The sequence below is a fragment of the Xiphophorus hellerii genome, chromosome 4 (assembly GCF_003331165.1).
Source record: "Xiphophorus hellerii strain 12219 chromosome 4, Xiphophorus_hellerii-4.1, whole genome shotgun sequence".
NCBI classification, from domain to species: domain Eukaryota; kingdom Metazoa; phylum Chordata; class Actinopteri; order Cyprinodontiformes; family Poeciliidae; genus Xiphophorus; species Xiphophorus hellerii.
This window is the reverse complement of record NC_045675.1, coordinates 20474914-20490266: the sequence shown is the minus strand read 5'-3', so window position 1 is coordinate 20490266 and position 15353 is coordinate 20474914. Positions and strand designations below refer to the sequence as shown.

The 15353-nt window shown below is 42.0% G+C and overlaps 1 protein-coding gene across 7 annotated transcripts in view; it reads right to left on the bottom strand.

Annotated features, from left to right (window-relative positions):
• Positions 1-308: 308 nt before the first annotated feature.
• cbfa2t3 (CBFA2/RUNX1 partner transcriptional co-repressor 3) overlaps positions 309-15353 on the bottom strand; it is a 43006-nt gene continuing 27961 nt past the window's right edge. For 4 of the 7 annotated variants that reach the window (XM_032560310.1, XM_032560315.1, XM_032560312.1 and 1 more), the window contains exons 5-12: positions 14726-14907; positions 13136-13419; positions 11661-11746; positions 10092-10383; positions 9552-9620; positions 8862-8915; positions 6730-6920; positions 309-5433 (exon numbers count right to left, since the gene is read on the bottom strand). In XM_032560310.1, coding sequence (XP_032416201.1) covers positions 5056-5433; positions 6730-6920; positions 8862-8915; positions 9552-9620; positions 10092-10383; positions 11661-11746; positions 13136-13419; positions 14726-14907 — 1536 coding nt within the window. In that variant the 3' untranslated portion in view covers positions 309-5055. The remainder of the gene's footprint in view (positions 5434-6729; positions 6921-8861; positions 8916-9551; positions 9621-10091; positions 10384-11660; positions 11747-13135; positions 13420-14725; positions 14908-15353) is intronic. The other 3 variants (XM_032560313.1, XM_032560311.1, XM_032560314.1) reach the window with 3 other exon arrangements.

The following is a 15353-nucleotide window of genomic DNA, read 5'->3' as shown; positions in this document are numbered from 1 at the left end:
CTCACAGTTGAAAGATATTTTATAAAGATATTTAATTCTACTTTTGCATGTTGGTTTATGCTTTTTTTGCGTGCTGTTTCAATGTTTGAAAGACACTCCTTAGACTTTCTCGTATTAAGCTAAATTGAAACTGTGATGTGTTAATATCTATTGATATCTTACTCCAGAAATGTTAAGAGTAAACTGATCTATAATAACCCTACCCCACTTATGACTGAGCTGAATAACAAAGAGAGAGATTTTCTTCTTCTAAAGATGCTGTTTTAGGAATACATCTTCATGTAAAATGAAGAAAAGGAAGGAGAGTGATGGATACATCATTTCATGTTTTAATTACACAGTTACATTGTTCAACACAGACAATAACCTGAATTAGAATGTTTTACAGCTTCACACATCCAACAGAGCGAACAGTTAAAAAGCGGTATTAGCAACAGGGAGAGAAGCATGCAAGAAATAAATACAAATCAGAATTTAATTCCTCTGGCACAGTTTACTTCATCTAAAAAATGGCAACAGGACTGTTGGAAGAGAGAAATGAAACAAAGCGGGAAAGATCTCGAAAGCGCCAACCTTCCCTACAGAAACATGTCTTTTTTTCTGCGTTAATGTATTGCACAGTACAGTATAGAAGGCGTCCTTACACATACAAAAGCATAAACTTCTTTTCACTTCAGTTTATGTGAAGTTTAAAAACAAGATCATTCTGAGCCATGGCTTATTGGGAAACAAGTGCTGCGTCCACTGTTTTGCCACTTCAGCTTTTTAGTCTTCGGAGCCTGTTTCACAGGAAGGACGTGTCACCATCGCACTGGCTGAGCTCTGAAACTTTGCAAGCAGATCTACAGGTTGGGACAAACACCAACCCTGCACTTAAATGTCCTCTCTGAATATGTGTTTTGCCCATATGTGAAACATGGTTAAACAGATAAAATGTAGCTGATGTAAAAAAAAATGAGCAGACCCTTGACTAGCAGGGTGGCGATGCGTCTTGACAGAGAAAGTAACAGATATTTGCAATCTGCAGAATGATGACTTGAAGAGGGGTCACGGAGGGGGAGTGTCAGTTTTTTTTGTTTTTTTTTTATAAGAAAAACTTAACAACGTGAAGAAGAAAAGATGCAGCTTTTGGTTGTATTTTGGTAATTTGTACACTGTATATTGGGTTTGGCTTTGTTTATCTGAGGGCTTACTCACAGGCAAGGAGGTTCACACAAAGCACTTCAAGAATTGAATGGAACTGTCAACCCATTGTGTTATGATGTGGATGTTTCTATAGACAAACCTGCACGAAAACTGCTGCTTTATTTATTATTATTTTTAAATCAATACATCACTGTTGATTTTCTTGAATGTTTCATTAAAGCTCTGAAGGTTTCAAGTAGTTTGCAGAGAGACATAAAGTTTTTTTTGTTGCTGTTTGGTTTTTTTTCTTACTTTCTTTCTTTTTTTTTTTTTTTTTTTACTAAAAGACAGGCACTCCACCATCCGCAGACAGACACACACTTATCACGTATTCACTTTAACTCTGCAAGGCTTTGTAGCTATAAGAACACACAGTTGGCAGGCTTTTTCTAAAGGTGACGCTGCTGTTGTTTACAGAGAAGCACTGCTCAATATGTAGTCAACAAGCACTTTGATTGCTTGAGTAAGAATTCACATCTGAAATTCAGATGTTTTGTTTGTCGATTGGGCTCTCCTGGTGTGTGTTTTTCAGATATACTTTGGTTGACTGGTTGCCATCTGTCATTACTTGCCATGTTACTGTCTACAATGGCAAACTAGTACTTTGGTCTGTGCTTTTATTGGTTTCAGACAGCAAATGACATGTCATCACTGATTCTGGGGTTGGTTTGGTAAAATGCAGGAATAACTGGATGTGTGTCTACCAATAAATCTCAACAAAAGCTGTTTTTTTTCCTCCCCTAAAATAAAAATGCAGCTCAGTGAAAATGGATTTTTTTCCCACATCATGAGTAATGACAGCTCCTTTCAGCATGGATTCATTTGATCACCTGCGAACGTGATTGTGTGCCCATGTCTGCTCTCAAGCCATCTGTGTTTTTTAAAGACCAGGTCAGCCTCTCCTGGTGGTGCGCTGTATGCTCACAGGAGGTAGCTCGTGTCAACAGGGGGGAAGAGGAGACATGTGGTGGGTCTGACTGACAATTAGACATCAGGGGAGAAGAAAGATGTCACAGAAAAACAACTGAGCTCAACACTACAACACAGTAATTATAAAACACATACATGAATGCTACACATAGATGCAGGGGTACCTTACAGCTTATCTGAATTTTAGCTTTTCCCAAATAGTCCAAAGAAAACCATATATTTCTGTAAAAAAAAAAAAAGTTATTTTGTTTCTCCAAGTTTGGTCCAAGTGTAAATGAAGCTAGCCATGTAGGGTTTACAATGATCAATATAAAAGGCAATAAGTCCGTATTGGAGAGGCTAAAAGAAGATACTAACATGTGGAATGCGGCGAAGCCGCTCTCTCGATCTGGAAACAAAGGCCTGTTCCACGTCTGCAGCTTATTTCTTGAATCACATGTTTAATAAAACAACAAAGAGGTCAAATCGAAAACAGAAAATTAAAATGACTTTTGATGTGAGCTTAACACTGGCGTATCACTTTCCCCTACAATAATGGCCTGTCTTGCAAAACGTGTTGATTCAGATTGATCAGAATGATCAGGATCATCACAGTCACTAAAGAAGATCTGACTGAAATATGCTGATTTCTAATGGATCCATCACTTTTAACCCCCTGTAACAATTGACTATATTGGGATGTCCCAGACCAAAACAGATAATGTTATGTTGCCTGGTGCAGGCTGGAGTTACTTTATGTCTGTCGCCAGCAGTTTCATGACACTTTGATTCAGCTTGTACGAGTGAAAAACAAATGTACTGTGAGAAAAAGTCATGTTCTGAACTTTAAAGGTTTTTGTTATTTGGCAAACACATTTTTGGACCTTTTTAAATACTATGTACATTCACATTAAGTTACTGATGTTGCTTTAAATATATCTATATGTATCTATATTATATGACACCCTACGGGCAGTTGCTGAGGTTCCATTCAGTAGCTGAATTCTCTTCATATTGCACCTCTGTCCTCTCACTGTCTTACAATGCGAGCAATACAAAATATTCTACAAGAGGGGTTTCATCTCATCAATACAGATACAACAGTTCAAACAATAAGTACAATGTGGGGCTTCCTTTCATAGACAAACATCCTTTCCTCTGCTGTGACTGCTCAACCCAAACTTTGAAGAAAATGAAAGGCAAATAACCCAAAACAAAGTCCATTTTTTGGGATATACACAAGGGCAGCACATGTGGCATCAGCAATCAGGAGACATTTATGAAAAAAGTGAAAAGAGGAAGAATATCTACAAGTAGGTTCAACCCTCCCCTGCGAGTGCTTTGCAGCTCTGTCCAAAGCAAACCCGAGATTTTGGGGGTAAAACGTGAGTCCACTAGTTTGGGGACGAGCAAAGAAGGGATGAGGGGAGGTAGAAAGAGAGGAGAACAAAGTTTACACCGCCCTGTCGGCTCTTCTGAACTGCGAGTCATGCTTTGGAAAAGGAAGGAGTGAATGTAAAGGTAACAGTAATTCCTCAAAATGTCTCCTCCTTCTGAGCTTTTTGTTTTAAAAAAAACAAACAATCAACTTTTAAGCAATCTCCTTGTACGTCTCCATAGTATGCAATGCCTTCTTGAACAATGTCTCCAAGCTTGCTTGAGGTTTTTGGGAGCTCCGTTGCCTTGTTTCTACCTGTCTCTTTTGAGGCCATGTAGCATTAATTTTTTCCTATTTCCCTCTTTATGTCCTCGCTACCATTCACAAAAAAACCACACTGTGGCAGGGTTTCCATCAATTTCATCAAGTGTTTCTTGTTGGCAATTTCACAGCATTGTCCATATTCACTAGTCTGGGCCATCGCTGAGGAGTCGCTGGAGTTTTATCCGGACTGCGGGAGGCAGCTGCAGATCAAAGCAGGTCACAGTTTTGTGTTTTTTTGTTTTTTTTTTAATCTCAGAGTTGAGATGCTGCTCTGCAGCTCCTCCACGCCTGGTCCTATCAGGGCTCGCTTTTCTGCTCAGGAGGTGATGTTGCTTTGTGTTTGGTTATAAGATGAGTGCTTCTTTCTATCACTTATGTTTCTTTTTTTCACTTTGGCAGTGTAGTAAAAAGGTTTGGATCATGTTATTTGTTTCATCTTTGAATTTATTTGGGTTCATAATGGTGCAGAGAGGTGAGTCCGGTGTAGATTTTCTTGGCTTGCTAGCAAGGTAGTTAGCAGTTTAAAATTAATTTATTTCTCATATCATCATCAGCATCATCAGCGCTATTCTTTACTCAGAATATTTGGACTTATCTTTGTTTTCCGTTAAAGCCAGAAAGAAACCTTTAATAAATACTAAGTTGTGTTTCTGAGGAATAAATCGCATCACAGTTCGTATCCTTTCCCACCTTGGTTTTGGAGCAAGGTTATGACTTTTGCTTCTTTATTATGAAACTGCATAATAAAGTTTCATAATAAACAGTCTGCAGAGTTGTCACATCAGCAGACTGTTAGTGCACATTTCAGGGCTGGATGATGTACCTCCACTGGTGCTAAATTAAAGGGGAAATTCTATCAAGTCCTACTTATCTTTCATAAATGCTGCCTGATCACAGCCCCTAACTTAACCACGCCTACACAAATGAGGGTGAATTTTTAATTCAAAGCCTATGTTCTCAGCAAACAAATCTGATATGTTGAAGCAGACGCTGCAAGCTGCACGCTTTGCACCACGTTGAACCTCTGGTTGGAATCTTTCTGCCTGTGGGTCGGTCACCGAAGAGATAGAAAACATTATACATGGTGAGAAAAGCTGTTGGTTGTTAAAGGATTTATCACAGAGCTTGCAAGTAGAGCGTTATGAATAAGGGTAGGAGGAAAGGGAGTTGTGTGCAATGCGGATTCCTCAGTTTGGCTTTTTGTGTGGAGTGTGGGCACTGTCATTTCAGTACGCATGGACGAACAGAGGGCTCAGACGTCAGCGTGAGGTGGCATCCAGTAGGGCAGGGGTCGCTGGGGTTGTGGAGCGAGAGGCACTGCTGGAACTGCTCTCTTTGGGGCTGGCGGAGACGCTCCCGCTGCCGGCGCCTCCCGCAATACTGCTCTGGCCCGCCAGGGAGAGGGGTCCTGGAGGGGTGCTCTCTGAGTGGGTCGGTGGCGCGCTGGAGGACACCGAGGAGGTGGAGGAAGGGGTGCCCAGGGGAACGCTGCTGCCCCCCGGCAGCCCCTGCAGGCCCTGACCACAGACGTGGTGGTGTTTCTCCCAGTCTTTGTGTTGGCAGAAGGAGCCGCAGTAGCGAGCTGTGTTGCAGCCGCTGCATGTCTCGCTGGCTTTCCTGCCGCAGTTCCAACAGCTCTGGGGAGACAGAAATGAGAGACTGGATCAGGGGCCTGCAACATGCAACTCCAGAACCGCAGGCTTTTACCCCTTATGCGCCAGCTTGTACGTTAGACCGAAATGAAGGAGGAAATCTGCAAATATGTATAGTTCACTTGTTTTAGGAAAGGCTAGTTTTCTCATCTTAATTTGTGAAATATATTTATTGAGTCTCCACCAAAGAATGAGAAAAATATTTATCGTAGAGCTGCATTTATTAAATATGTAATTTTTTCACTTATTTAACATAAAAAACAAACAAGTTGAACGTTTCTTAAATTGTTTTCTTCGCCTTTTTTATCCAACTTTCTGGCAAACATTCAATTCAAAATTCAGTAGAAATGTTTTATTTGCAAACATCTGAATTAAACTGCTGATAGAAAAACCACAATCAGTCAATCAATTTTATTTGATTGTGTGTAACAGTGTTTTACAGGTAAAACACCAGACATTTTGTACATATGTTAGGAATGACTAGATCTTATGGCTTTAAAACAATTAAAACATTATAATAAATGTGCCAAATGTGTGTTTATGGTGAGAGAAATCATACGAAATAAGTTTAGAATAAAATTAAATTATTACTTAGATAATAACTGGACTTTAAAACTTTACGTATTTTATGAATTTGACAAATATGGTGTGAATAGTTCTGTGCTTGGATAATTTGAAAATACTTGCAATGGCTTAGTGGGATTTTTGATTCCAAACAAACATTAGAACAATATTAGATTGCTGGAGAAATTGATCATAAAGGTTGCAAACCCCTGGACAGGTCAGTTGGTAGGAAGTCTCCTCTGTGTTACATCAAAGTCCATTTCCCTCTTTTACACATTTTTTTCCCAAAAGACACAGAAAGTCCTTATTATACTTTGCTATAATTCGGATCCACAGCTGTTGTTGTAGTGAGTGAGTTTGGTCCAAGGCCAGCTGATCTGCTACCAGCAGGTGGTGGTCAACTGCTCCCTGAAGACATGAACCAGGCACTTTGCTCCAGCCCATCTGAGTCTGTCTACTTGTATTCATGCAGGAACAGCAACATTTAGTATAAATTAAGCCCAATATAACCACAAGCTCTTAACTTTTTACATTTTTAAACCATAAAACCTCAGATAAGAGGTTTTAATAGATGACAGCGTGGAGAGGCTGGCTTATTTCCAGTGTTCCTGTTCAACAGTTACTGACAGATTTTCTTTTTGAATTGAAAGCTGGCCATTTTCAGCACCACTCCTTAAACACAGAAGGTGGATTTGGATAAATATGCTTGACCCTCACCTCGCTGGAGTCTTCCTGCTGGTTGATGACCGTTAGCGCGTCTTCGGAAGCTTGTCTCTTTGCCTCGGCCAGTGCCCTCTCCATTTTGGATCGTTCAGCAGAGATCATCTCGTGAGCCTTCCTCTCTGCGTCTGACACCGCCTTCTGCAGCTCTGACATGGCTTGCCGCTTCACTTCATTCACCGCCTCCTCTGAGGAACACAGAAAGAGACAGGGGGCCATTAACGACTGCATCTCACTGCGCCTGCAGTAACACCCTTTCTCTGAAGAAGAACTTCCTTCTTCTTCACTAAATAGATATACACAATCCAAGACATAACAGTTTTGGCCAAAAAGGTGAAAAGGCCAGATTTCAAAATGAACTGAAAATTGACATTTTATTTATAACAAAAGCCAATCTGATTTCATTTTCTGATTTGACGACTTCGTTTTAAGATAAGAATAAGCACATAAACTCACAGAAAATATTTGTTTCCTTAATTTATGCTTTTATTATGCTGAAAACCCTAGAAGTTGCATTGACTCCCATTTAAACCATGCCATCAATTTCCCATAAAAGGGGTGTGGCCACTGTACAAGAGGTTTTTTTTTGTCTTTTTTTTCTCTTTATTCATCTACCCATCAATGCTGAGCAAGTTCCCTCCACCTGCTGAAGAAAGGCTTGATGCACAGAATGATGCTGCCACCACAATGTGTAACTGTGGAGATGGTTTGTTCAGGATCATGTACGTTATTAGTCTTCCAACACATTCTTTTTAATTTTAGGCCAGAAATTAACATTCGGTCTCATATAAGCATAGGATCAAGATTGTGCTGCGCTCCTATGTTACGTGAAATAGCAAACTGCAACCGGGCATGATTAATAGTCGTCCTGTCAACTAATTTTCCCACCTGAGCTGAGAGTTATGACCTTTTGGTTGCTTCTCTGATTAATGCCATCCTTGAAAAAGTTGGATATGTATTGCTTCATTTCAGTATTGGTAGGAAGTGCACAAGAAATATAAAGCAAATTAATTCTCACATTGGTGTGTTGGTCCAGCAACAAGGATTGCCAAATATATCCTGCTCATTAATTGAATGCTTTTTGGACACTTTGTCATCGTCAGATTCCCCCTGCTATTCACACCGTCGAAGACAGCAACATTTTTACAAACAATAAATGCTGCATCTTGCTCTTCCTCCAGATGTGCGATGGGCCTGCCAGGTGTGTTAGACCAACCAAGTAGGAGGTGAGGCTGATGATGTTCTCACCGCCGCTCCCCATTTCCTCCGCTCCATGTTTGTCTGAGAGGGAGCTCATAAATATCTGTCACTTTTCCTTGCCTATCCTCTCAGCTGTTTCAAACTACTGTGCAGATGCAAAATAAAAAGTAAAATACAGGAGAATCCTTATCTAAACCCTGCCATAGGTTTGCATGTGTTCCTACTCTGTGTGGAAAAATATTTACTCTCTTAAACCTTTCTTCTGGTTTTGATTTTTTGCAACACCTAAACGTCTCAGAATATCAAACTGATTTCAAAATCAGAAAGGATCATTACAAAAGGTATTTGTATACCTAGTGTATAAATTATGATTTTATTTATTAATAAAAAAGGCTATCCAGCCTATGTGAGCTTGGGGAAGGTTACATATTTTTTTCACTAAGCTTAATTAAAATAAAAATCAGTATTTAAAAATGAAAAAAAATCCTTAACACAAATTCACCCTTCGCAGGGCTTTCTCGCATTCTGCCACACTATATGCATTATTCCAAGCTTCTCAACTATCTGCCTTAATGCATGCACCACTAAGATTAGTTTGCAAATTTAATTAATTCTTATCAAGGAGACTGCATAGCAGATGCTGGGGCAATTAGCACTTAATGGAAAACACGGGGGCAGCAATATTAACGTTTTAATTCCCCAGAGATTTGGCAAGTCCCTAAGATGTGTTATTACTGGCTGCTTTTTCGCACTTCAGATCCTAGATCTCAACCTCAGCCAGACCAAAGACGACATGTTTGGTTTTAATTAAAGGCAAAAAGAGTGCCGCAGCTCAGCGAGACAGAATTACCTGGCTGCAGAACCGGAGGTGACACATAGGCACAAGAACACCGAGAGGTGAGATGCTGGGAGTAAGATGTGCTACTCACCCTGCTTGTTTTGGAGGTGCTTTAGAGCTGGGGAAAGCGGCATGCTTGTAGTACCTGTATGAAAAACAACTGCAATTAAAAGAGCCTTTCCTGCCGGTGAAAATGCAGCACAGTATTTTTGCCGACAGCAGCAGCATCTTCTCCTCCGCAGGGTATTGGAGTATGAGTGCAACATAATAGTGCTGGGACCGAGGTGGAACCGAGGCCGAACCGGATGACTCCTGGGATCGGCTCCGTCTAAAATACAAGGAGCCCATGCAGAGCAGCACCTTCAGCTGCTTCTATTTGGCTACATAAGGAGCCAGAAAAAAATCATCAAGGGTTTGTATGTTTAAGCTGTTTGTTTTTGACTTACATAAGTCAGGAATGTAGGGGCAGGTTAGGATGAGGGAGACCAGGTAAGTTCCACCCTGCGCTGTGCTGCGCTGCTGCGACCCAATAAAACCCTGGTGTCTGCATTTTCACTGCAGCTTTAACTGCAGTGGCCTTTCATAGTGGTGACAAATGGAGAGCGTTTAGCCTAAATGACACAGAGGGCCTGCAAGCCTCCAGCCTCATGGACCTGGAGCCACAAGGCCTCTGCTCTGAATGTGTTGGTAGCCATGAAGAGTGATGGTGTGTGTTTTGTTAGCCTGTGTCGGGGGATTGGTCGTGAAGATGGCAGGACGGAGGATGACAGTCCATTCTTACCAGCTTTCCTCCAGATTTCTTCAGGCAGGTATCCTGAGGGAGGCCGGTGCAAGAAGTCTCTGTGGATCTCTGAAACACGAACACAGCCACCCAATCAGCAACATAAAGCATACACAGAAAATGCAAGAATACACATCCATCTACTTATAGTTTGCACATCTGTTTCTGGGACAAAAACAAATCATATGCGTCAACATTTGGAGATGAATTGAATCCCTTTTTTTTTTTTTTGTTATTTTTTTACCATTTCAAGGACAGAATACATTTCCAGGGATTACAAATGAATACAAACTTTAATGTGAACGAGGATGCTGTTAACATAAGAGTGCAATCAGTTAGTTAAAAATCCAACATGCTGCAGGTGGATTTGAATTGCCTCACAGTGTGAGCTCCAATTTGCAAATGTGCTGAAAAATATGATCTTCTAACTGACTTTTTGAGTCTGAATTAGCGTATTACAGCATTTCAGCGTCTCCAATGAGCCCTACCTTGCTGTGAGTGTTTTGCTTTGCCAAACATACCCTGAGAGTGTTTGTCTACCTGTCTGTCTGCCTGTCTGCCTTTCAGCAGCCGAGGGAGTTCCTATGGGCAGTGACTCGCTGCTGCTAGCTGTGTTGGAGGAGGAGTTGTGGTGAGGAGTAGGAGGAGGAGGAAGAGTAGGAGGAGGAGGGAGGCAGTGCTGTCCGTTGCTCCCACCTTTTTTCATCTCCTCTACGTCGCTGTAACGGCGGATCCAGTGATTCATCTCCTCACGATCGGCCTCCTGGCAGCGGCGCAGCACCGTCAAGGAGCGTCGCGTCTTCTCTACCATGTCCATGATGCAGTTAAGGAGCTGCAAAGGCAAACACAGAAGAGATGTCAACTACAAAATGCAGTTTATGTTCTTTCAGATGTTATTATTCATCCAATTTTTCCAAAATTGAAAAGCAACGATTTAGAATGAGTGTTGATCTCCAGATCTGAGGCAGTCTAGACATCAGGTTAGAGGCTCGGTTTTGCCTCTAATCTGCTCAAGACCAAACCAATGGAAGACCATTTTCAACACCATTGCTGTTACAATAATAATTTTTGCAGTTAGACGTTTTATAGTTACACTAAAAAAACAACAACAATGTTGCAGCTGTAGTTTCGAATCGTCTCAAGAAAAAATGCAGAGACAAGAATGAAACCAAGACCAAGACTTAGTTCTGAAAATGTGATCTCACTGCTGGTTGGCTCCGATAACACTAATCAGAACTTGGTCAAATAGAAAGTGTATTATCTTAATTCATCTCTAACAGCACATCATATATCAACCAGGCAGCTTGTGTGTTATTATCTGTCTATCTAGTCACTGACTGCATCCCCGTTGGTGAATTTCAGTGTCTGAGAGAATTACAACAATGATATTGTAACAGCTGGGCTGTTGATGAGAACTTCGAGCTGATTCCTTCCCCCGCTCGGCGCTGTTCCCTGCCAACTCAACAGATTTCCTGTCGTTTTTCCCTCTGTTGTAAACTGTGTCACTCTTTTTTTTTTTAAAGTGCCCTGTCTTTTCAGGCTCAGCAAGATCTGCTAAATAGGTTTAGCATAGTTGACATTCAATCCATCTCATTATTCCCATTCTCTCCCCCCCCTCTCTCTCTATCTCAGCTCCCTCCCCTCTGAGTTGGCTATATTTATTTCAGTGAAGTGTTTCTAATTTGGCAGGGGTCCAGGCCTGGCCGGTTCCCTCCACGACTGCAGCTCTTGTCTCAGCTGCTCTACCCAGCTGGAGCTGCTCTCTGCTGGGCCCTCAGCTCCATCTGGGGTCCTGTTTCTAACTAACGGAGTATGTGTCTGGGTTTCTAATGTGCACCGCTTTCGCTTTGTGGAGTTTGGTGCTAGGAATCCGGGAAGGTATCCGCCAATTGTCAATTCGCCACACTGACGCAGACCTCTGTCAGCTGCTAACTCAGGTGGGACGGCGTCTGCTCTGTCTGTTGACAGTTCCTGTTGATGTCATGCGCCCGCCATACTTAGATTGCTTTAATGCTAACTTTAATCGCTTGCTGACTGTTGTGGTTTCCCGACCCATTTATTGTCAGTGAAGGAAAGAGGGTGGTTGGGAATAAGAAGGCTAATACATACATTATCAAGATGTTTCCATTCTTCTGCCCATTCTCGGTCTGTAAGACGGTGATCGATCACCTCCTCTTGGCGAGCTCCGTGCACCGCTGCAACAGGACATCTCCGTTATACTTGCTGTACAATTACAGCTTCGCACAATAGCAGTTGTTCATAACTCCTAACTACAGCTTTATTTTAATAAGACAATTCAAAAGCTGGTATTAATTTTGGTTGTTTAGCTCTTTTTCAGTTTGAGGATTTAGCTGAATTAACAAAAACGTAAAATTTAGGCTATTAGATATTTAGATGTAACCGATGCAAAATGATTTGTACAGTCTGTACAATATTAGAGGGAATTGCTATTACTGACGTAGACAAACTGTAGAAGTTAAGGCAGACATGTACATCAAGTGTACATGTACTAAATGCTGCTGTAGGTGGAAAAAAATCCAGAAGACAGAAATTGTAAATAAGCAAATGTTTCAAGCCAGAAAAACCTATTAACTGCAGATGAGCATGTGGAAACTGGAAAACATTAAAGACCTACGGAAAATATGCCAAGATTTCACCTACTAGACATGTACAAATGAACTTGCTGATGAAACAAAATACAACTGAGTTGAATTTTTAGAGACCCAACAAAAAATAAAACACTACGTGTTGTCAGGCTGCCAGTAACAAGTTTCAACAAGTTTCAACAAGTTTCTACATACAAAATTTGTTGAAATTAGTTTTTTGAAGCATGCTTTTGTGTCATCTGCTATTTGTTTGAGGTCCTTTTAATGCCTAACTGATTAACAAGTCTTAGGAATTAACATAAAATACAGTCTCCTCAAAATCATAACAGACAGATAACAGACTACAAGAAAATATGATTACATTGAAGTAAGGTCTAAAAGAAATGAGGTACAGAAGTTTTTTACCTGCCTACAGTCAAAGTACGTGTTTGGCCAATTCCAGCGTTTTAATATGTAGTAAATAATCTGGTCTCTAGTGTGCAAAACACAGTGTTATTACTTATTAAAAAGACAAAATGTAGAAATATAGAAAAACTAAATTCAAACAAAATTGAAACTTGTTTTCATAACTTTTACCAGTATTCAATTTCAACATGAATACTGAATTCATTTCTTAATTTACTTGGTGAAACTTATAATGACTTACACTTTCTAGACAAACTGTTTTGCTTTTTAGCATTTTTTCTTTCTAATTAAAAAGAACCACTCATGGTTGTAACTCCAGTCTAATGACTAAGTAGTAAAACGATGTCAAAAAGAATGACTCTCCTTCCCTATTAGAAAAGCAGATGATCAGCATAAAAGGGCATGTATGGCTTGGGTCCTTTATATAGACCCACCGCCACGAGGATTATCCCACTTGCCCGACAACTGGCCTTTGTCCTACTCCCAAACTCCACCAATGTTAACGCAAACTCCTTCTGTCTCAACCACCTAAATGGGAACCAGAAACTCTATGGAGCCATGTGAATGTCCTACCTGTCTGCCGGTGTCTGTCTCGAGAGTCTCTGTGTTCGCTGTGTCTGAAAGCATCCCTGTACTGGTGTGCCAGGGCCATGTCTTCTAGGCGGTAGTGCTGGGGTCCCACTTGGGGGTTGGGCGGATGGGGCAGACCGTTGGGTGGGTGCGTTGGTAGGCCGTTGGGAGGCGGGTGAGCTGGGAGCCCGGTGCTGGGGCTGAAGCGTTGGCTGGGGCTGATAGTGCAGGGCCGCTTTGCCAGGTGCTCCGGGTGCAAGCCATCTCTGTCGGAGCTGTCTTTGGTCCTAAACAGATAGACACAGACACAAGTTGAACTTTGCTTCATTATTTTTACAGAAAACTTCCAGAATGTATGAAGTTCACTTTGAGTGAAAAGAAAAAAACAAAAACAGTAGATGTGTGTCACAGATTACAGCCTCGAGTAGAAGAACTTTCCTGTTGGAGAAGCTCAAACAAGGAACACAAACATGTTTTCTTTTAAGTCCAACAACTCCCATATGGTGTCCACCAGCACACACACCCCCACACGCACACACACTCATATAGAGCTGCTTGTTGTTCAGTTACAGTACAATACGGCTTCTCTAAAGCTTTTCAGACAGCTGTACGCCATATGTATCTAACAGAACCAAGTCCAACTGTACACCCTGCATCCCATGCTCTTAATCTGAATATCCCTCTGCCTACTCTTTGACTGCAAGTGTCCCTCGCCCCCACCCTGTACTCAGGCTTAAGGGGCTGTGGGGGTTGAAAGCTGTGTATTTGACAGATGTTTGGTCGGACTTGTATACGCCTGTATGCTTGAAAGGAGTGTGTGGTTTTGAGCCATCTGGTCAGTTTAAATGTGAGCGTTGATATTAATCTGTTTAGCTGGAATGGCGATAGCCGGGCATTCGGATGAAAATCACTCTTTACAATCCTGGGGATAAAAAGTGAATAAATGCAATGCGGCGGCCCACATGCAGACACAGATGACGTTTCATGCACGTACGTGCACTGCTCGTGCATGTGTTTGGCTGCAGTGGCTAACAAATGAGAGGAACAGCTGGAAAAATGTTGCCTTCGTGCCCTTCCTCCCCCTCCACTCTGCACGCGGTACATAAGCCAGAGGTCGGGAGGCGGAGGTGTGCAGATTACAGCGGGATTGCACATCCAGCTTTCAACCCCTTGTTCTGGTCTATCCAAAACCGCCAGCCACTGACTTCCCAACACTCTCGCGCAGCACGTCACCATCTGGACACATCTTTGACATATGGATGGCTGCTGGGGAATAACAGATCACACAGAGAAGTGAAAACAGTGACCAGAAAAGGAGGGCAGCCCTGAATCGGTCTTGTTTGTATTTTATTGAGTTTAACACAACTGTCTTATTTGCTTCCTGCTTCTCAGAGCTCTCTCTCTATTTTGCCTCTTTCCGTACTCTGTATTTATCCTCCTCCTCCTCCCCAGACAGCTGGCAAAGTCAGGCTGGCATTACGACTGTCCAGACTTCTGCCTCTTGCTCAGAGGATTTATCACTTCCTCCTGCTTGGTATTCAGACAAAAACACTAATGCACTAAGATGGCGCATTCAGGCCCCTAATGTCTCACCTGTCAGGAGTCCTTCTCTTGCCATGCTCGTTCATCTCTAGCATGATCTCCGAGGAGTCGAGAGGCGAGCTAGCATTGGCGTCCAGGAGGAGCTGCTCGTGCTGAGCCAGATACTGGGCTGGAGTCTGTTTGGCCAGTCTGGCACAGTGGAGCAATTCTCTCTGCAGCAGGGGCAGGTTTGCCTTTAGTGGTTAAAAGAGGAAAGACAGGCATCTCTGCTTAGGCAAGTTGGAAGTTGCAGGAAAGATATAATAGATTTAATCAAATAACCTTTAGAGAAGAGTTAAGTGGACAAGAAGAGAAACTAAAACCTTTGGTGGAACATTAGGTTTATGGGGTCAGGGGCGAGGTTGATGCCAGATTAAGCTAAGGAGGGAGTAAAAAGAGAGAGAGTGATAGATGAAGAGACAGGATGAGATAAGACAGGTACCCTGACACATTCCTCCACCATGTGCCTCGCTCTCTTCGGGTTGTGCTGTTGTGTGTGTTGCGTCTGTGTGTGGGGGGGTTATGTGTGAACGTGTGTGTAACAGCGCTGTCAAACAGTTCTCTCAGACCTGTCGGCTTGATATAACACAGCCTTCGCTGCGATATCCCAGATGTGAAGGATCATCGCACGGCAGGAGGT